At 43.6% G+C, this 21,173-nt stretch overlaps 1 protein-coding gene across 3 annotated transcripts; it reads left to right on the top strand.

Annotated features, from left to right (window-relative positions):
- Positions 1 to 4,950: 4,950 nt before the first annotated feature.
- LOC111957394 (spliceosome associated factor 3, U4/U6 recycling protein) lies at positions 4,951 to 20,711 on the top strand. Of its 3 annotated transcripts, none has more exons than XM_023978193.2 (19): positions 4,951 to 5,210; positions 5,810 to 5,936; positions 6,225 to 6,329; positions 6,424 to 6,608; positions 6,862 to 6,967; positions 13,179 to 13,303; positions 14,004 to 14,159; positions 14,755 to 14,893; positions 15,102 to 15,209; positions 15,335 to 15,412; positions 15,498 to 15,556; positions 15,692 to 15,801; positions 15,969 to 16,081; positions 16,237 to 16,313; positions 16,550 to 16,721; positions 17,223 to 17,695; positions 18,960 to 19,112; positions 19,538 to 19,728; positions 19,930 to 20,711. In XM_023978193.2, the coding sequence occupies exons 1-19, from the start codon at positions 5,037 to 5,039 to the stop codon at positions 20,117 to 20,119; spliced, it is 2,841 nt and encodes a 946-aa protein (XP_023833961.1). In that variant the 5' UTR covers positions 4,951 to 5,036; the 3' UTR covers positions 20,120 to 20,711. The 3 variants fall into 3 exon arrangements, with proteins under 3 accessions (XP_023833961.1, XP_023833960.1, XP_070293116.1); XM_023978192.2 differs by having other exon boundaries at positions 15,102 to 15,230; XM_070437015.1 differs by lacking the exons at positions 18,960 to 19,112; positions 19,538 to 19,728; positions 19,930 to 20,711 and adding an exon at positions 18,372 to 18,617 and having other exon boundaries at positions 15,102 to 15,230.
- Positions 20,712 to 21,173: the final 462 nt, after the last annotated feature.

The raw sequence follows: 21,173 nt of genomic DNA, 5'->3' as shown, positions 1-21,173 counted from the left end.
TAAATTAAGGACCATGACAAGAAAACCTGCCGATGAAAAGCAGAAAGTTTCACTGGAATTTTGTCAATATTATAATTGCACAACAACATGAAGTTAAGGCCACCAACGGTAGAGAAGACATGATGAGGAATAAAATTCCAGATAGAAGTGGGTCTTCTTCGGAATTGTTTTATCCAATTGATCTTAAAAGTATTATTTAAAGTAGTAAAGTRCAGAAAATTCAGTCCACCATTCTCATAAGTGTTCATTACAACAGTTTTCCTAATGTAATGGGTACGGTTTCTCCACAGAAAGTTGAAAAGCATCTGGTCTAATAGAACAATGAGACAGATATTTCACTGGATGTATAAATGTGACGCATTAGTGAAAGGAAGCCCACTGGTCCGCAGTGGGAGAAGATGGAACTAGATGGCCGACATTCTGAACATTTTCTCATCGATGAAACATTTGATCCCAATACAATTTTCCGTTCCCAAAACTAAAATATCTTATGAACAGAGTGGATTACGTTTTGTAGCCTTAACCCTTTGCGAAAGTTTGTAAAAATCGCGTTGTTTAGCTGGAGTGCAAAGGCAAATTGAGTTATTGCACACGCTCACTTCAGAGGAAGCGTTCCCAAATGGAATATACAGATGTACGCTAGAAGGCGCCAATAGGATTTTGCTAGCTCGTGCTTGGCTCTGCCCACCTTGCTTGTTCTGCCCACTATGACTAATTTGTTGAAACGACATGCTGTGGTCTATCTTGGTTTAGTTAAAATCTTTGTTATAAATGTGTCATCAATCGCAGCAGTGTGGGAGGGAGATTCCTTAATGTGAGAAGTGTGCAGGAGGACATGACAAAGGAACGTTTAGTYTCGGTGGAAAAAGCTGTGCGTGTAACCTGTAAGGGTACCCATGGTTTTGGAGAGCAGAGGTGTCCGTAGAGTGAAAGGCAGGTTGAGGTTGCCAGGATCAGAGTAGTGCAGAAGGTATTATATGCTGAGGCAGTGAAGAGAGTAACAAATGAAGATGGGTCCAGGGTGAGGGATCCYAAGAGGATCCCTGTGAGTAGGCTTGAGGCCAATAGAGAGTGAGCACAGAGCACATTATCTTTTGTTTATTATCTATTTCACTTGTTTGGCAATGTAATCATATGTTTCCCATTCCAATAAATCCCATTGAATTGAGGGACAGGAATAGCATGTGCTTCATTTAGTAAGGTTGTTTTTTTGGCGTTCATGGCCATGGTTGTCAATTGTACCGCAGGAATGGAACGTGAATCACAGAGGATAAATCAAATAAAATTTTATTTGTCACATACACATGGTTAGCAGATGTTAATGCGAGTGTAGCGAAATGCTTGTGCTTCTAGTTCCGACAATGCAGTAATAACCAACGAGTAATCTAACCTAACAATTCCACAACTACTACCTTATACACACAAGTGTAAAGGGATAAAGAATATGTACATAAAGATATATGAATGAGTGATGGTACAGAACGGCATAGGCAAGATGCAGTAGATGGTATAGAGAACAGTATTATACATATGAGATGAGTAATGTAGGGTATATAAACATAAAGTTGGCATAGTTTAAAGGGCTAGTGATAATGTATTACATAAAGATGGCAAGATGCAGTAGATTATATAGAGTACAGTATAATACATATACATTGAGATGAGTAATGTAGGGTATGTAAACATTATATTAAGTGGCATTGTTTAAAGTGGCTAGTGATCAATTTTTACATAAACTTCCATAAATTCCATTATTAAAGTGTGGAGTTGAGTCAGTATGTTGGCAGCAGCCACTAAATGTTAGTGGTGGCTGTTTAACAGTCTGTGGCCTTGAGATAGAAGCTGTTTTTCAGTCTCTCAGTCCCAGCTTCGATGCACCTGTATGACCTCGCCTTCTGGATGATAGCGGGGTGACAGCAGGTGGCTCGGGTAGTTGTTTGTCCTTGATGTACTTTTGGCCTCCTGTGATATTGGGTGCTGTAGGTGCTAGGGGGCAGGTAGTTTGCCTCCGGCCGATGCGTTGTGCAGACAGCACCACCCCTCGGGAGAGCCCTCGATGTGGGCAGTGCAGTTGCCGTACGCAGGCGGGATGCAGCCGACAGGATGCTCTCAATTATGCATCTGTAAAGTTTTGTGGGTTTTAGGTGACGAGTCAAATTTCTTCAGCCTTCCTGAGGTTGAAGAGGCGCTGTTGCGACTTCTTCACTACACTGTCTGTGTGGATGGACCATTTCGGTTTGTCCAGTGATTGATCAAGTTGACTCTTCTTGTGCAATTCCCCACTTGAAAAAGGACAGTCCCTCCACATTGAAGATTTTAACTGGGATTTCATCAATAAACAAGCCAATGGAATCAGTTGTTTTGTCTTTTATTTACCATTCTTTGGTTGGCAGTGACAGGTGAAAAACTCAAAACACAAGAGTACAATATAAGATTACTATTTGAAGTTGACAGCCATCAAATACACAAAACCTTCATCCACATCAAGAATACAACATTTCTGCCACCATAAACACAAGGTTTCCACTTTTAAAGCAATGTTTCCCAAATAGAAACCACACATTTTTAAATCAAATGAGCAGAATCGTAATATTTTCTCTAAATTTGCATATTTTAGGCCAAATTACACTTCAAAAATATTTCTTAGTAGTAAAAATACTTTTAATTTTCTACATTTTACTTTTAAGCAGACAACTCTTACATTTTTTAGCAAGATTTTTTAGCACTATACATTATGTTACGAATACAGAACTTGGTTAACTAAGATTTCATCAAAGTTAAATATACTAAACATTTTCAAAACAAAGTTATTTGTAACAAGTGATTTGGCTCTTCTTAACTTTTCCTTATACCCACAAACAAACATTGAAGTTATAAATACACTGCCAAGAACGGTCCTATCAAAGTTAAGGTTAAGATCTGTGTTTTCCAGATATCATTAGCAGGTGCAACGTCTAAGCAGTCTAGCCAAGCATGGCTAATTATGGCTTACCGCTGTTTTCATCAATTGTGTGGAGGGCTTGGACTTGCACAGCTCACCTGATACACAAGATAAGTTCCGGCTGTGGTTATAAATGCTCTTTCAACGCGTCTAAAGACAACGCAGAGCCAGGTGCCGGCCGTGGATCTGCTGGAAAGATTTGTTCCACCTGGTTCACCACGATTGAAGGAGTAAGGAAGTTCACGCACTGAAGGAGCTCTCGCCAGGTCCGAGTTTGTCCAGCTACATGATATACTGTTTTCTGATGTCCACGATCATCTCATTTGTTTTGTTGACGTTGAGTGAGAGGTTATTTTCTTGACACCAGACTCCCAGAGCCCTCACCTCCTTCCTGTAGGCTGTCTCGTCGTTGTTGGTAATCAAGCCTACTACTGTTGTGTCGTCTGCAAACTTGATGATTAAGTTTCCAAAATTAGATGACCCCCATCAACAGTAGTCATGGATTTCTTATTTGGCCACGCAGTCATGGGCGAACAGGGAGTACAGGGGGGGCTGAGCACATACCCTTGTGGGGCCCCAGTGTTGAGGATCAGCGAAGTGGAGGTGTTGTTTCCTACCTTCACCACTTGGGGGCGGCCCGTCAGGAAGTCCAGGACTCAATTGCACAGGGCAGAGTTCAGACCTAAGGCCTCGAGCTTAATGATGAGCTTGGAGGGTACTATGGTGTTGAATGCTGAGCTGTAGTCAATGAACAGCATTCTTACATAGGTATTCCTTTTGTCCAGATGGGATAGGGTAGTGTGACGGCGATTGCATTGTCTGTGGACCTTTTGGGACTGTAAACAAATTTAAGTGGGTCTAGGGTGACAGGTAAGGTGGAGGTGATATGATCCTTAACTAGTCTCTCAAAGCACTTCATGATGACAMAAGTGAGTGCTACGTGGAGATAGTCATTTAGTTCAGTTTGCATTCTTGGATACAGGAACAATTGTGGTTTCTTGATGCATGTGGGGACAACAGACTGGGATAGTGAGAGATTGAATATGTTCGTAAACACACCAGCCAGCTGGTCTGCGCATGCCTTGCGAGGGTTAACGCGTTTAAATGTCTTACTCACGTTGGCCACYGAGAAGGAGACCCCACAGTCCTTGGTAGCTGGACTTGTCGGTGGCACTTTGTTATCCTCAAAGCGGGAAGTTTCTGCCTATCTTCGTACTGTAGTCTTTGATCAGATYGGGCCAAAGTACTGGAATAGTGTTTAGGTTTTAATGGGTGTATGGTTAGTTTGTAGGGATTTTTTTTTTTACAAAGTGTAATTAATTCATACTACATCTACAGAATTGTAGGSTGATATACAGTCAACACTGTYGGTGGCAGCATGCACCTATAATATTTGTTTGTGGACCGTCATAAAAACCAAAGAAGAAGCGTAATCAAAACGTCACACAAACACATGACAGTTTCGACTTTTTTGCGTTCGAGAAGAAAAGGCGGTTGTCTGCTGTTTCAAATATTTTTGGCAGTATGCTGTGCTGTGGCCCCAAACAACAAATTGTTTGTGCATTCAAAATAACAAATTCTGATCAATTGCAACATGTCTATTAAGTCTCATCTGCACAATAATGTAACGTAGCATTTTGCCACATTAGCATATAAACAGGAATCAATTACTTCTGAGACGTATAGGAACAAATAGATCTACATCTCCCACTTWGTTTTTTACTCACATGATATGTACGACGAAGTGCATAACAGTACAATAGGCTGCTTATGTGCTTCTTCTCATCATTGCACAGCATGCATGCACAGGGATGTCGGCCATTAAAATTGCCCTACAGGAGTCCCTCTTTAATTGSTGGGACATTCGGTATCCGCTCTTTTCAGGAGGAATCTTAGCAAATGRAATATATGGTGGTTATAGCTGTTATTGTCCAAGTAATATTAATACATAGTTATATGGTTGTGTTCTTGCCATGTAGGTAACAGATTACGTGACGTTTCGAATTTAGCATTGTAGTATCAGGGGGTGGGTTTGCCAGCCAGGCTCTACCTTGGACAGCTCTCACTGCTGTTACCAGGCAGACATAGTTCCAACATGGCAGCAACGGGGAACGCAGAAGAGTCGCAGTTGCAAGAGATGGAGGAAGAGACAGGGATGGAAAGAGAAATGGATTCAGATMWAGAGGAGGGTATGGGAATCGAAAATTCCGACGATTCGTCAGAAGATGATAAAGAGAATGAAGCCGAAATTCAGCGTTTGGAGGAGCAGGTACGTTAGCTAAGCTAACTGTTTGAGAAATGAATGGAAACCTAGCTAGCTATTTTAATCCACACTTACAGCTAGCCATTTATAACGTTTGATGTCAACCAGCTAACATCGTTGTTTGGTACATTGATTTAAAAGTAAACACATCACAAACAAGTTGGCTTGTTTGCAGACTTGCACCGCTTGTACTGCAAGAAAGCTAGCTAGCTACTTCGCRAACGTTAGCTCGCATGCTAATAGTTTGCTAGCTATTAGTTGATGCCTCATTATGTAACTATCTAGTCAACTAGCATGTTACCCAGCCACAATTATATAATACGTGTGAATATAATACCAGCCAACGTGCTTGCAGTTGTATTACAAACTAAACACGCGCCCTTTCGGCGGGCTGCAGTTGAGAAGGGTAGGTAGGTAGGTAGCTAGCTAGCCAGTCAGCAACAACATTTAAAAGTCAAGATATCTGGTTGATTTCACAAGCAATACTCATTACAGTAATTAGTTCACTTACATATTATATATTTGTTTGCAAACCAAAAACATCTGTAAATACACACACAAGGTTGTTGGTCTGACTCGTCTTCTATGCTCTCTCTGACTTTCAGCTGTCCATCAATGCTTTTGACTACAACTGTCATGTGGACCTCATAAAACTCCTGAGGCAGGAGGGGGAACTGCCTCCATTGCGTAAGGCAAGGCAGAAGATGAGTGAGCTCTTCCCACTGACTGAAGGTTGGTGTCTGATGGCCTCTGGAGATGCAGCAGACTTGATGCTTGGCCACTTTTATGATTGAGCTGATGTGCTTTATGTGGTAGACTAGGTTAAATATAAGACTTGTTGCAAGGTCTGCTGCTTCTTTTGTGATTAATTGGTGTGAAGAAGTCTTATGTATGGTGATGATTCAGTAATTTGGAACAAGGTTTACTGTTTCACCATTACTGTGAAAAGTGATGGTTTCATTGTTGTAAACATAGTGAATGTTATTGAACTGTATACAAATCTGACTTGTCCTCTTGCAGAGATATGGCTGGACTGGCTCAAGGATGAGATCCGCCTAACCGAGGAGGAGCAGAACCGGGAGAAAGTCTACYAGCTCTTTGAGATGGCTGTGAAAGATTATATCTGTGAGTTCTGTCCCTACTTATTGGATTGTGTTACGATTCTGTATAATGTGATGTTATTGTAAAGTAAACATTGAAATTCGTGTGTGGCCTTCAGGCCCTGAAATCTGGCTGGAGTATGCCCAGTACTCTATCGGGGGCATGGGACTGCCTGGTGGGATGGAGAAGGTGAGGTACATCTTCGAGAGAGCCCTGACAGCCGTGGGGCTGCACATGACCAAAGGGGCTACTGTGTGGGAGGCCTACAGGGAGTTTGAGAACGTCATACTGGCAACTGTTCAGGTGAGCGCCCCTGAAGAATAATGATCTTTAGTAGCTGCAACATGCTGCTCATTTTTCTATATTTCCCCATGTCTATATTTCTTAGGGTGTTTTGRATAAGACCATCTGCTAAATTAATGATGGTAGATTTTCCTTGTATCTTCAGTATTGGGCAGAAATGTTGAAAAAGCATGATTGAACGCAATCTGATATTACACAAACTAGGCTCTTTGCTGGATTTTGTCTCAGTTTTCTATCTCTTTTTTTTGCTCAGCCTCCCCCTGGCAGTGTCCCCACCTGCGAGCAGCAGGCGCTTCTGAACGCTCAGCTCGAACGCATCCACACTCTGTTCCGCCGCCAGCTGGCCATCCCCTTATTGGGTAAGGCTCTCCCTGCTCCACTCTGGAGGGGATGCTGTACAGAGGGTATGGGGGGGGAGGGGGGATTTGGTTGGATGGAATAACATGTCCTTGAGAGGCTATTATGGCACACTTAGGAGGTACCCATCGCAATGACCTTTTCAGGACCGAGTCGTAGCGAGCCAGTGCAATGTCAAATCAAATTTGATTTGTCAATTGCTTCATAGACTTCAGGTGTAAACTAACAGCGAAATGCTTACTTACAGGTCCTTTTCCAACCATGCAGATTTTAAAGATGAGATCAAAAAAATGAAAAGTCACACATTGAATAACAATAACATGGCTATATATAGGGAGTAGAAAATAACATTGCTATATACAAGGAGTACCAGTACCGAGTCGATGTGCAGAGGTATGAGGCAATTGAGGTAGCTATGTACTGTACATATAGGTAGGGGTAAAGTTACTAGCAGCAGCATATGTGGTGAGTGTGAAAGGTGTGTGTGGCGTCATTATGCATGTATGTGCATTTTATGTGTGTGTGGGTGTATGTAGTGTGTGTGATTGTGTGGGCAGAGTCCAGTGTGTGTGCAAGAGAGTTAGTGCAAAAAAAGGTCAATGCAGGTATTCCGGGTATCTGTTTGATTAGCTGTTTAGAAGTCATATGGCTTGGGTTAGAAGCTGTCCAGGGTTCTGTTTGTTCCAGACTTGGTGCATTGGTATTGCTTGCRGTGCAATAGCAGAGAGAACAGTCTGTGGCTGGGGTCTTTGACAATTTTTGGGCCTTCCTCTGACACTGCCTAGTATAGAGGTCCTGGATGGCAGGGAGCTCGGCCCCAGTGATGTACTGGGCCGTACGCACTAACTTCTGTAGCGCCTTGCGGTCGGATGCCAAGCAGTTGCCATCAAAATGCTCTCGATGGTGCAGTTGTAGAACTTTTTGAGGATCTGATGGCCCATGCCAAATCTTTTTAGCCACCAGTTGTCGTGCCCTCTTCATGACTGTGCTGGTCTATTTGGATCACGATAGATCCTTAGTTATGTGGACACCGAGGAACTTGAAGCTCTCGACCTACTCCACTACAGCCTCGTCGATGTAAATGGGGGTGTGCTCGGCCCTCTGTTTCCTGTAGTCCACAATCAGCMCCTTTGTCTCACTGACGTTGAGGGAGAGGTTATTGTGCTGGCACCACACTGCCAGGTCTCTGACCTTCTCCCTATAGGGTGTCTCATCGTTGTCGGTGATCAGGCCCACCACTGTTGTGTCGTTGGCAAAATTAATGGTGGTGTTGGAGTCGGGCCKATCAGGAAGTCCAGGATCCAGTTGCAGAGGCAGGTGTTCAGTCCCAGGAACCTTAGCTTAGTGATAAGCATGGAGGGCATAATGGTGTTGAACACTGAGCTGTAGTCAATGAACAGCATTCTCACGTATGTGTTTCTTTTAGGGCTGACCCCATTTAGTCGATTGTTTGTTCGATAGGCTATTGGTCTTTCAATAATTTTTTTAGTTGAGCAGTTGCACAAAAGAAAAACGTTTTATGGCACGTCTTGATTGMCGCCTGTCTCAGTGAACTAATCCATTGCGGAGGACGCGGATGACWCACCAGTATTACATGTAGTAAATGTACCATTTAATGCCCATAATTTCTAATCTACAATGTTTGTTTGGTTATTGTAATTTCTGTTAATGCATTCAATATTTTAGTTGAAATAGGCTACATTGAGGAACTATTTGAAAAATCTTTCCAGCTATTACACATCTCCAATCCAAAATTAAATCTAGAATCGGCTTCCTATTTCGCAACAAAGCCTCCTTCACTCACGCCGCCAAACATACCCTCGTAAAACTGACCATCCTACCGATCCTCGACTTCGGCGATGTCATTTACAAAATAGCTTCCAATACTCTACTCAGCAAACTAGATGCAGTCTATCACAGTGCCATCCGTTTTGTTACCGAAGCCCCCCCCAGTTATGTGGAGTCATTCAAGGAATTTATTTATAAATAAGAAATGTTTATTTGTATACTCRAGTCGGCTGGCCCTCGCTACATATTCGTCGCCAGACCCACTGGCTCCAGGTCATCTATAAGTCGATGCTAGGTAAAGCTCCGCCTTATCTCAGCTCACTGGTCACGATAACAACACCCACCCGTAGCACGCGCTCCAGCAGGTATATCTCACTGGTCATCCCCAAAGCCAACACCTGCTTTGGCCGCCTTACCTTCCAGTTCTTTGCTGCCAATGACTGGAACGAATTGCAAAAATCGCTGGAGACTTATAGTTCCCTCACTAACTTTGAACATCAGCTGTCTGAGCAGCTTACAGATCACTGCAGCTGTACACAGCCCATCTGTAAATAGCCCACCCAATCTACCTACCTCATTCCCATATTGTTTTTATTTACCTTTCTGCTTTTTTGCACACCAGTATCACTACTTGCACATCATCATCTGCTCATTTATTACTCCAGTGTTAATTTGTTAAATTGTAATTACTTCGTTACTATGGCCTATTTATTGCCTTACCTCCTCACGCCATTTGCACACACTGTATATAGACTTTTTTTTCTTATTTTTTTTTCTATTGTGTTATTGACTGTACACTTGTTTATTCCATGTGTAACTCTGTGTTGTTGTTTGTGTCGCACTGCTTTGCTTTATCTTGGCCAGGTCGCAGTTGTAAATGATAACTTGTTCTCAACTAGCTTACCTGGTTAAATAAAGGTTAAATAAAATAAAAAGGACAAGAAAATGGTCCAATTCACACACGTATCAAGAGAACATCCCTGGTCATCCCTACTACCTGATCTGGTGGATTCACTAAACACAAATGTTCCGTTTGTAAATTATGTTGGAGTGTGCCACAAGCTATCCGTAAATTTAAAAAAGGAGAAGATGGTGCTGTCTGGCTTGCTTAATATAGGGATTTTGATACTTACAGTGCCTTTGGAATGTATTCAGACCCCTTGACTTTTTCCACATTTTGTTACATTACAGCCTTATTCTGAAATTGATTAAATAAAAACGTTTCCTCAGCAATCTACTCACAATACCCCATACTCACAATACCCCTTATTTACATAATTATTCAGACCCTTTGCTATGAGACATGAAATTGAGCTCGGGTGCATCCTGTTTCCATTGATCATCCTTGAGATGTTTCTACAACTTGATTGGAGTCCATCTGTGGTATATTCAATTGATTGGGCATAATTTGGAAAGGTACACACCTGTCTATATAAGGTCCCACAGTTGACAGTATATGTCAGAGCAAAAACCAAGCCATGAGGTCGAAATAATTCCCTGTGGAGCTCAGAGACAGGATTGTGTCGAGGCACAGATCTGGGGAAGGGTACCAAAACATTTCTTCAGCATTGAAGGTCCCCAAGAACACAGTTGCCTTCATCATTCTTAAATTGAATACGTTTGGAACCACTAAGACTCTTCCTTGAGCTGGCCGCCCGGCCAAACTGAGCAATCGGGGGAGAAGGGCCTTGGTCAGGGAGGTGACCAAGAACCTGATGGTCACTCTGACAGTGSTCTAGAGTTCCTCTGTGGAGATAGGACAAACTTCCAGAAGGACAACAATCTCTGCAGCACTCCACCAATCAGGCCTTTATGGTAGAGTGGCCAGGCGGAAGCCACTCCTCAGTAAAAGGCACATGACAGCCCGCTTAGAGTTTGCCAAAAGGCACCTAAAGACTCTCAGACCATGAGAAACAAGATTCTCTGGTCTGATAAAACCAAGGGTGAACTCTTTGCCCTGAATGCCAAGGTCCATGTCTGGAGGAAACCTGGCACAATCCCACGGGGAAGCATGGTGGTGGCAGCATCATGCTGTGGGAATGTTTTTCAGCGTCAGGGACTGGGAGACTAGTCAGGATCGAGGCAACGATGAACGGAGCAAAGTACTGAGAGATCCTTGATGAAAACCTATCTCAGAGCGTTCAGGACCTGACTGGGGCGAAGGTTCACCTTCCAACAGGACAACAACCCTAAGCACACAGCCAAGACAACGCAGCAGTGGCTTCAGGGCAAGTCTCTGAATGTTCTTGGGTTGCCCAGCCAGAGCCTGGACTTGAACCTGATCAAATATRTCTGGAGAGACCTGAAAATAGCTGTGCAGCAACATTCCCCATCCAACCTGACAGAGCTTGAGAGGATCTGCAGAGAAGAATGGGAGAAACTCCCCAAATACAGGTGTGSCAAGATTGTAGCGTCATACTCAAGAAGACTCGAGGCTGCAAAAGGTGCTTCAACAAGGTACTGAGTAAAGGGTCTGAATACTTATGTACATTTCATTTTTTTTAAATAAATTTGCGTACAATTATTAACTTTTTTTGCTTTGTCATTATGGGGTATTGTGTGTAGATTGAGTTGAGAAAAAAAACGATTTAATCAATTTAAAATAACATAACAAAATGTGGAAAAAGTCTGAATACTTTCCAAAGGCACTGTAAGTACGTTTTAGCAATTACATTTACTTTTGATACTTAAGTGTATTTAAAACCAATTACTTTTAGACTTTTACTCAAGTAGTTTTTTACTGTGTGACTTTTACTTGAGTCATTTTCTGTTAAGTTATCTTTACTTTTACTCAAGTATGACAATTGTGTACTTTTCCCACCACTGGTCCAAATGGAAAAGGTTGCCAACCCCTGGTGTAGACTATTACCGAGCATAATGGCACAATCTGCGAAGGCCAGCAGCAGTGGGAGGAGGTGGTTCGGCAACAGTTTTTTTTCTTCTGGTTAGGCTATCTTGATCTCTGGCTCCCTCTTGAGTCATTTGTGTGAATTTATTAATCACATTGTACTTAAYGCTTCAGACAAGATGATTTTATTTAAACACATAGGGTGTGTCTATATATGGGAAAACATATTTAGTCGGGGACAACCCTAGTTCAATTGGGAAGGGCAGTGTGGCGTGCAATAGAGATTGTGTCATCTGTGGATTTGTTGGAGTGGTATGCAAATTGGAGTAGGTCTGGGATGATAGTGTTGATGTTAGCCATGACCAGCCTTTCAAAGCATTTCATGGCTACAGATGTGAGTGCTACAGGGCGATAGTAATTTAGACAGTTTACCTTGGTGTTTATGGGCACAGGGACTATGGMGGTTTTCTTGAAACATGTAGGTATTACAGACTGGGTCAGGGAGAGGTTGAAAATGTCAGTGAAGACACTTGCCAGCTGGTCAGCGCATGCTCTGAGTACGCGTTCTGGTAATCCGTCTGGCCTTGAATGTTAACCTGTTTTAAAGGTCTTACTCACATTGGCTACAGAGAGCTTTGAGGCAGTGTTGCTTGCCTCGAAGCGAGCATGGAAMGCATTTATTTCATCTGGTAGGCTCGTGTCACCGGGCAGCTCGTAGGTGGGTTTCCCTTTGTAATCCGTGATAGTTTGCAAGCCCTGCCACATCCAATGAGCGTCAGAGCTGGTGTAGTAGGATTAGATGTTAGTCCTGTATTTATGCTTTGCTTGTTTGATGGTTCGTCGGAGGGCGTAGAGGGATTTCTTATAAGCGTCTGGGTTCGTGTCCCGCTCCTTGAAAACGGCAGCTTTAGCCTTTAGCTCAGTTTGTTTTGTTCCCCCCCCCGTCTAGTTGCACAGGCGACATGCTGGTAGAAATGAGGTAAAATTGATTTGTTTTCCTGCATTAAAGTCACCAGCCACTAGGAGAGTTGCTGAGTGTTGATTTCTCTTACTATGTTGCTTTTCAAAGACTCGATAGAGGTTTACAGAGAAAGCACTCATTCTCACCAGGCCCAGTAATGTGGTCCCTGACCAGCCTTTCATCCAAGCGCAGGACTCGCCAAGAGAGAGCCAGATGGTCTGGCATTGTCTGCTGCCTTTTTTCTGGTCCGGCTGAAAGGCCACRGGAGGCATTCGCTTCTGTGACCTGTGCCAACCATGGTGCCAACGCTCAGTGTATAATCCCTCCTTATCTACGGCCTGTCAGTCACTGTTTTCTACCTCCACAAGATAATGGCACAAAGAAAAAGCGAACAGGCTGAAGCATTTACATGGCTGTGTGTTATTGGTAAAATGAGGACACACTCAAAATGTCTAAAGCCAATATCCTTCTGAATGAGATTTTAACCTTTTGGTGTTCCTCCCTTTAAATTTTTTGTAATAAATGCACATGATGCTCTTTTATATAATCACCTTCATTTTAAGCCACACTTAGAATGTGAAAAGGGTTTCTCCTAATGATAACTGCTGTTTTACAGACATGGAAGGAACATATGCAGAGTATGAGGAGTGGTCTGACCAGGGGGTGTCTGATACAGTCTCCCAGAAGTTCAAGAGGGCCCTGCAACAGATGGAGAAGAGCAAGCCTTATGAGGAGACTTTGGTACTTACCTAGATTGTATTCTACCCTGGACATTTTGTACCATGCTGTTTGTTTTGGAAGGATTTTCTTTCTTTTCCCCCTTCTTMTTTTMGAATTTTACKCCCTTTTCTCCCCAATTTCGTGGTATCCAATTGTTAGTAGTTACTATCTTGTCTCATCGCTACAACTCCCGTACGGGCTCGGGAGAGACGAAGGTCGAAAGCCATGCGTCCTCCGAAACCCAACCAAGCCGCACAGCTTCTTAACACAGCGCGCATCCAACCCGGAAGCCAGCCGCACCAATGTGTCGGAGGAAACACCGTGCACCTGGCGACCTGGTTAGCGTGCACTGCGCCCGGCCCACCACAGGAGTCGCTAGTGCGCGATGAGACAAGGATATCCCTACCGGCCAAACCCTCCCTAACCCGGACGACGATAGGCCAATTGTGCGTCGCCCCACGGACCTCCCGGTCGCGGCCGGCTGCGACAGAGCCTGGGCGCGAACTGAAGGATTTTCAATGGATTTGAAGCATTCAATTCTGATTGCACTGCCTAGAAAGTAGCAGTAGATTAGTAGGAACGTTTTGTGTCATTTTAAGCATTATGTGCTTAAGCAAATTGATTGCTTTTTCCTACGTGTACCTCTGAAATCATTGCGAGTCTGTATGCTAGACATGGTCATCTGCTCAATGCCTTTAACATGCCAACGTTTGTGTTTCAGATGGCAGCCGAGCCACCCAAGCTAGTAGAATATCAGACCTACATTGACTATGAGCAAAAGGAGGGTGACCCGGCACGGATCCAGATCATCTTTGAGCGGGCACTGGCAGAGAACTGCTTGGTACCAGACATGTGGGCCAAGTACACCAAGTACCTGGTGAGTGTCCACRACCCCCCTTCCACTGCACCGGGTGACATGCTGCACTGGGCTCATTTTAATTACTCACAGCCAGCCGTCTCTCGCTCTCTCCAGCAGCTCCTGAAATTTATTCATGGCCTTTTAATTGCTTTAATGGGATGGTAATAAGATGCTGAGATCGCAACCTTAAACACGGACAACATCCAGTAATTCATCAGAGCCTGGCCGTTTCACCAGTTTAATGAAGAAACAAAAGTTGAATCTTATTGTTCCAAACCTGTGATCCATTAGGCTCCTTTTAAAAGCCAAGTTTTGGCCTTCTGCATATACTAAAGGAAGTGATTAAATTGATGGAGGTGCGATTTAACTGCATTATATGCTTCCACACATGAATCAAATMATGACTTTGCCTAATGGTGTTGGGCCGTATAATATTCCTTGTGCAGCGTTATGATGGAAAATGAACGCTATCCCACAGGTTCACCTMTCTAGCAAAGAAGTCATTTATCACTCTGGTAGAAATGACTGTAGATTCACGGTTTTTGAGTTCCTTGTCAATGTGGGTTGTGATTGATTGTTGGATTGTTTTATAAGTCTTTTGCTGTTGCCTCAGGATCGTCAACTAAAAATCAAAGACCTGGTCCTGTCCTCTCACGACCGTGCGGTCAGGAACTGCCCCTGGACCATGGGCCTGTGGAAGAACTACCTGCTTGCCCTGGAGAGGCATGGGGCCGACCACCAAACTATATCAGGTAAGCACTTGACCACAGGTGGGTTATGGAGGCAGCACTCATATGTGTCATGTATGGTGTGGATGTAAACAAGGAGATTTTAAACATGAATGAAATGTATGTTTCAATGAAAAGGGGTGAACTTGGTTAAAGATGTTGTATTGCTCCTATTATTGGTACTGGGACTGTGGAATCATGAAAGACCATCTATTTTTTTTCCCCTCCACAGACGTTTTTGAAAAGGCCCTGAATGCCGGATTCATACAAGCTACAGATTATGTTAATATCTGGGAAGCGTACCTCGATTACCTGAGGAGGCGTGTCGATTTCAGCAAAGGTGAAAGCACCTTAACATTGGGTAATGCAAAGTAACATAAGTAATAAGATCATATTTGTGYTGTGGAGAAAGTCAAATGTATGGATGAATGAAGTCCTCTATTGATAATGGTGTTTATTTTCCAGAGTCAAGCAGAGAGCTGGAGGAGCTGCGGGCAGCCTTCACCCGTTCTCTAGACTATATGAAACAGGATGTTGAAGAGAGTAAGTGGACCTGCGGCCTGTGTACAGTACTCTTCATCTTGGTGTTTGTGTTGGAGACTCACCACTGTGTATTACTCCTGTCTAGGATTTAGTGAAAGTGGAGACCCTTCCTGTACCATCATGCAGGTCTGGGCAAAGATAGAGGTAAGGGTGACGATCATGACAAACTTGTCTTGTTCACTTGCTTCTTTCATTGCAGATACAAGTCAGTGCAAAAATTGCATCTATACAATTTAAAATGTGATTGTATACAATTTTCTCCCTCCTCTCTCTGACCAGGCCCTGCATTGTAAGAACATTCAGAAAGCTAGAGAACTGTGGGACAGCATCATGACAAAAGGGAATGCCAAATTCGCCAACATGTGGCTGGAGTACTATAACCTGGAGAGGTCAGTGAGGCCACTATAACCTGGAGAGGTCAGTGAGGCCACTATAACCTGGAGAGGTCAGGGAGGTATTTAGTGGTCACCTGTGAACTGTTGATTTGATGGCTAGAGAGATTGATGTATCGATGACAAATCTGATGGTGGTTGTGATATGGTTTGACTCTTTGCAGGTCGTACGGAGATGCTCTCCATTGCAGGAAAGCCCTCCACAGGGCCGTCCAGTGTACCTCCGACTACCCTGAGCATGTGTGTGAGGTCCTGCTCACCTTTGAGAGGGTTGAGGGTGAGTCTTTTTTGTGATGGAAATGCCATGAATAAGTGGACAGGTATCAGTTGGGGGTATTGATTGGCTGTTTTGTAGAAAACAACACTGAATTGGTAAGTCATGGTGTGAGAGTAAGGTGAGTGCTTCAGTGCAGTTTGTTGTGTCGCCACCAGGGTCTCTGGAGGACTGGGATGCAGCGGTGCAGAAGACTGAGACAAGGCTGAACAGAGTAAACGAGCAGAGGGCCAAGGTAAGCTGATCCCGCAACACTCACAACACTGCTGCTAGCTAGGCCTGTGTACATAGAACGTTGATTATACTGGGCAGGGGAGGATGGAATGGGATTTTATTWKTTTTTTTACATTGAAAAGCAACAGTTGTAGATTTCTTATGACAGAATTGAAAGGAAAAAACACACGCTTTGCTTGTGCAGCTGTCTGTTTCTGTGCTGTCATGTTCATAACTTCATCCCTGTCCCTCTCTCAGGTGGCAGAGAAAGAGGCCCATCTGGTCCGACAGGAGGAGGAGAAGACTGAACAGCGGCGGAGGGCCAAGGCAGACAAGAAGAACCAAAAGAAGGGACAGAAAGGCAGCAGGCCTGGGGAGAAGAGGAAGGCAGAGGATGAGGATAACGAGGATGAGTGGGGGGAGGAATCGGGTAAGGAGAGACATCGGGAATCGGGTAAGGAGAGACATCGGTAATCGGGTAAGGAGAGACATCGGTAATCGGGTAAGGAGAGACATCGGGAATCGGGTAAGGAGAGACATCGGGAATCGGGTAAGGAGAGACATCGGGAATCGGGTAAGGAGAGACATCGGAATCCGGGTAAGGAGAGACATCGGGAATCGGGTAAGGAGAGACGACATGACGATCCTACCATTTTTTTTCTTTCATTATTTTTTACATAGGAATGTTATTGCTTAGTCTCCGCTTATGCTAACAAAGTGGCAAGTATAAAAGTCATCCTGTGTGTTTGCTAAAGCTTTGTGTCACCTCTGTGCAACAGTAAGTAAGTAGCCTTGAGCCGGAACAGGCTCCTGCCCTATGAGCTATCTCCTGATTTTGTAGCGTGTGGCAGCTTGATGTACAAGTACACCCCCTGGACAGGACGCCAGTCTATCGCAGGGCCTTACACCCAATTTATCTTCTGTGCAACAGAGCAACCTCCAAAGAGGCACCGAGGGGAGGGCAACCAGGGCAGCTTCAGGGGAGGAGGTGCTGAGGAGTTCATGGAGACAGAGAGTGGACTGTTTGGAAGGAGAGCTCCCCCTTGCCGCAGACAGGAACCCCCTGGTGCTAAGAGGGGCCAGCAGATAGCACCAGCCACCGTACGGAAGACCCAGGAAGATAACCCCGAACAACGCAAGGATGACTGCAGTGTGTTTATCAGCAACCTGGCCTTCAGCATGGAGGATCCAGAGAAGAGACTGAAGGAGTTGTTTGAGTCCTGTGGTCCTGTCCAGTCAGTGCGCCCCGTCTATGCTGCCAAGGGCTTCAGAGGGTACTGCTATGTACAGTTTGAGGGCAAGACGTCCGTGCCRGAGGCCCTGAAGATGGACCGGCGTGAGGTAGACGGCAGGCCAATGTTCGTATCGCTCTGTGTGGATAAAAACAAGAACCCTGATTTTAAGGTGAGTGAGACCCATCTACATTGAACAAAAAATATAAACGCAACATGTAAAGTGTTGATSCCATGTTTCATGAGCTGAAATAAGATCCTAGAAATGTTCCATACACATGCTTATTTGTCTAAAATGTTGTGCACAAATTAGTTTACATTCCTGTTAGTAAACATTTTTCCTTTGCCAAGATAATCCATCCACCTGACAGGTGTGGCATATCAAGAAGCTGATTAAACAGTATGATCAATACACAGGTGCACCTTGTTCCACTCTAAAATGTGCAGTTTTGTCTCACAACACAATACCATAGATATCTCAAGTTTTGAGGGAGCATGCATTTGGCATGCTGACTGCAGGAATGTCCTAAAGCTGTTGCTAGATAATTTAATGTTKATTTTTCTACCATAAGCCACCTCCAACATTTTAGAGAATTTGGCAGTARGTCCAACCGGCCTCATAACCGCAGACCATGTGTATGGCGTCGTGTGGGCAAGCTGTTTGCTGATGTCAACGTTGTGAACAGAGTGCTTCATTTCATGGTGGGGTTATGATATGGGCAGGCATAAGCTATGGACAATGAAAACAATTTCAGTTTATTGATGGCAGTTTGAATGCACAAAGATACTGTGTCAAGATCCTGAGGCCCATTGTCGTGCCATTCATCTGCCATCACCTCATGTTTCAGCATGGTAATGCACGGACCCATGTCGCAAGGATCTGTACATCATTCCTGGAAGCTGAAAATGTCCCAGGTCTTCCATGGCCTGCATACTCACCAGACATGTCACCCATTGAGCATGTTTGGGATGCTCTGGATCGACGTGTATGACAGCCTGTTCCAGTTCCCGACAATATCCAGCAACTTCGCACAACCATTGAAGAGAAGTGGGACAACATTCCACAGGCCACAATCTACAGCCTGATCAACTATGCAAAATAGATGTTGCCCTGCATGAGGCAAATGGTGGTCACACCAGATACTGACTGGTTTTCTGATCTACGCCCCTACCTTTTTTAAAAAAAAGATATCTGTCACCAATATATGCATATCTGTATTCCCAGTCATGTGAAATCAATGGATTAGGGCATAATGAATTCATTTCAATTGACTGATTTCCTTATATGAACTGTAACTCAGTAAAACCTTTGAAATTGTTGGCTGTTGCGTTTTTWAATATTTTTGTTCAGTTAGTTTTGATTTAGGGGTGGATGAATGGAATGGTGGTTTCACCATATAGATAGTGAGTTACTCTTTTCATGTCTCTTCCTCTAGGTATTTAAGTACAACACAAACCTGGAGAAACACAAGATCTTTATCTCGGGCCTGCCCTTTTCCTGCACCAAGGAGCAGCTGGAGGAGCTGTGTAATGATCAAGGCACCATCAAAGACATCCGCCTGGTCACCAACCGCTCAGGCAAACCCAAGGTTAGGAGGCATAACTCTGGGAGGTTAGGCTGTACAGGTCTGGGGCTGGGAGGTTAGGCTGTACAGGTCTGGGGCTGGGAGGTTAGGCTGTACAGGTCTGGGGCTGGGAGGTTAGGCTGTACAGGTCTGGGGCTGGGAGGTTAGGCTGTACAGGTCTGGGGCTGGGAGGTTAGGCTGTACAGGTCTGGGGCTGGGAGGCTAAGTATTTTTCTCCATCCAGATGTTAGGTTTAGAGTATTAATTTGCTCTTGATTTCTCCAGTTGAGTAATAAGTTAGTAACTTATATTTGTTATGTGTAATCTTTGTAAACATCCAAACAGATCATTTGAATCATACATGTAGAAGCTCCATTGACTTATACGTAAAATGGATAGCTCTCATGTGAGTTGCTGCCCTAATGTGCTGCTGTGGCGTGTCTCTGCAGGGTCTGGCGTACGTGGAGTTTGAAGATGAGGCTCAGGCCTCCCAGGCCGTGGTGAAGTTGGATGGCACGGTACTACAGGAACACACACTCTCTGTTGCCATTAGCAACCCACCTCGCAGAACTGKAGCCGACAAGCCTGACTTCAGCAGGCCCATGGGAGCCATGATGCCACGGGCTATGGTCTATGGATCGTAAGTTTCCAACACTCTAGTAATAATACTCTTCTAACAACGATAGTACTCACGATAGTACTCATTACAAATATCCGATTAGCTATGTTTCTCCAACTGATTAAACATAAGCTGCCTTTTAAATTGGCTATTCACACATGTTCACAGAATAAATATATACATGTGAATGAGAGCTTTGATTCCATTGGTTTTCTTTTTCAGGAGGGGAAAAGGGAGAACCCAGCTCTCACTAATCCCTCGTTCCCTACATCGGCAGYCTGGATCAGAAAGTAAAGCAGAAAATGGGACTGCACCTAAACCCACAGGGGGTGCATCCGGAGACGCTGGGTTTGAAGCACAGGCCAAGCCCATGTCCAATTCAGACTTTGCCAAAATGCTTCTCAGAAAGTGAAAATTATGGAAAAACAAAAGTAATCAAATGACTGTCTTTTGTATGGAAAGCCATCTTGGGTCCTTGAGGAGAAGAAATGGCAGATATTGTGCTGTGTTTGACTCCCCTTTAATCACTCCCATGGCCTCATTCTCCTTGTCACTTTTTGTGAGAACGCCTTAATCTCCCTGGCTCCTTCGACTGGCCCCAAACTCCATATTACCATCCTTTGAACAATGATTSATTGATATTCCTTTTGAAAAAGTGTGAGTGACCAATTTCGGCTTGCTTTTTTTAGATTGGAAAAGGTGTTTTTATAGAAGACGTAACATATGTGTCTAAATTATTTTGTTCTGAATTGAGAAAAGGGTTCTGAGTTTTTAGTATTTCTAACTGCTAAAACAACCCAGCTTGTGAATTATGTTTCTTGTTTTTAAAAAGTATATGCAAGAGCTTGACATATGAGATGTGTTAGATTATGTATTACAACAATGAAAATAATTTCCCCCCATTTTGAATATAATTTTTGTGTATCTAGAGTGATATTCTATCGAATCCTGGGGTAATTTCATGTTTATCTTGGCTATTCGCCGTTCAAGCAGGCAGAAATACAGCCGGTATGATGCGTTTTGCATCAGATGCACAAAAGCAATATAACATTCAGAATGGGTGAATCTTTCCTCTTAAGGTATCTTCAGATGTCAACATGCCACTAAAATCGTTTGCGTCCCTTACAGGGCAGCTAACATGCAACGATATTTGTTCCCAAACAGTGAAAGACTAATGCTTCGCTTTACAGAATATTACCTTAAATGGCAGTTGTACAAATAATTTATTTGCAGATGTACTAATTCCTTACCTGTTCTGTGCTCTCATTTACAATGTAGTTTTCAAAAGTCTCTGTTCATAGGAAACAAAAAAGGAAAGGCATGTATCTYTAGTTGTTAAAATCCTTTAATGTACTAATCTCTTACTAAAACTTTTATTGCTGGCACTATAATTTAACAGGTAGTCTGTGTGCATGTTATTAACCCAGCGCCCCATTTMGTTTGCCTATCATGTTTAGGCTGTCTTA

This window comes from Salvelinus sp. IW2-2015, linkage group LG33, assembly GCF_002910315.2.
Source record: "Salvelinus sp. IW2-2015 linkage group LG33, ASM291031v2, whole genome shotgun sequence".
Lineage (NCBI taxonomy): Eukaryota > Metazoa > Chordata > Actinopteri > Salmoniformes > Salmonidae > Salvelinus > Salvelinus sp. IW2-2015.
Note: the sequence above shows the minus strand (reverse complement) of the source record. Positions and strands in the feature narration are given on the sequence as shown.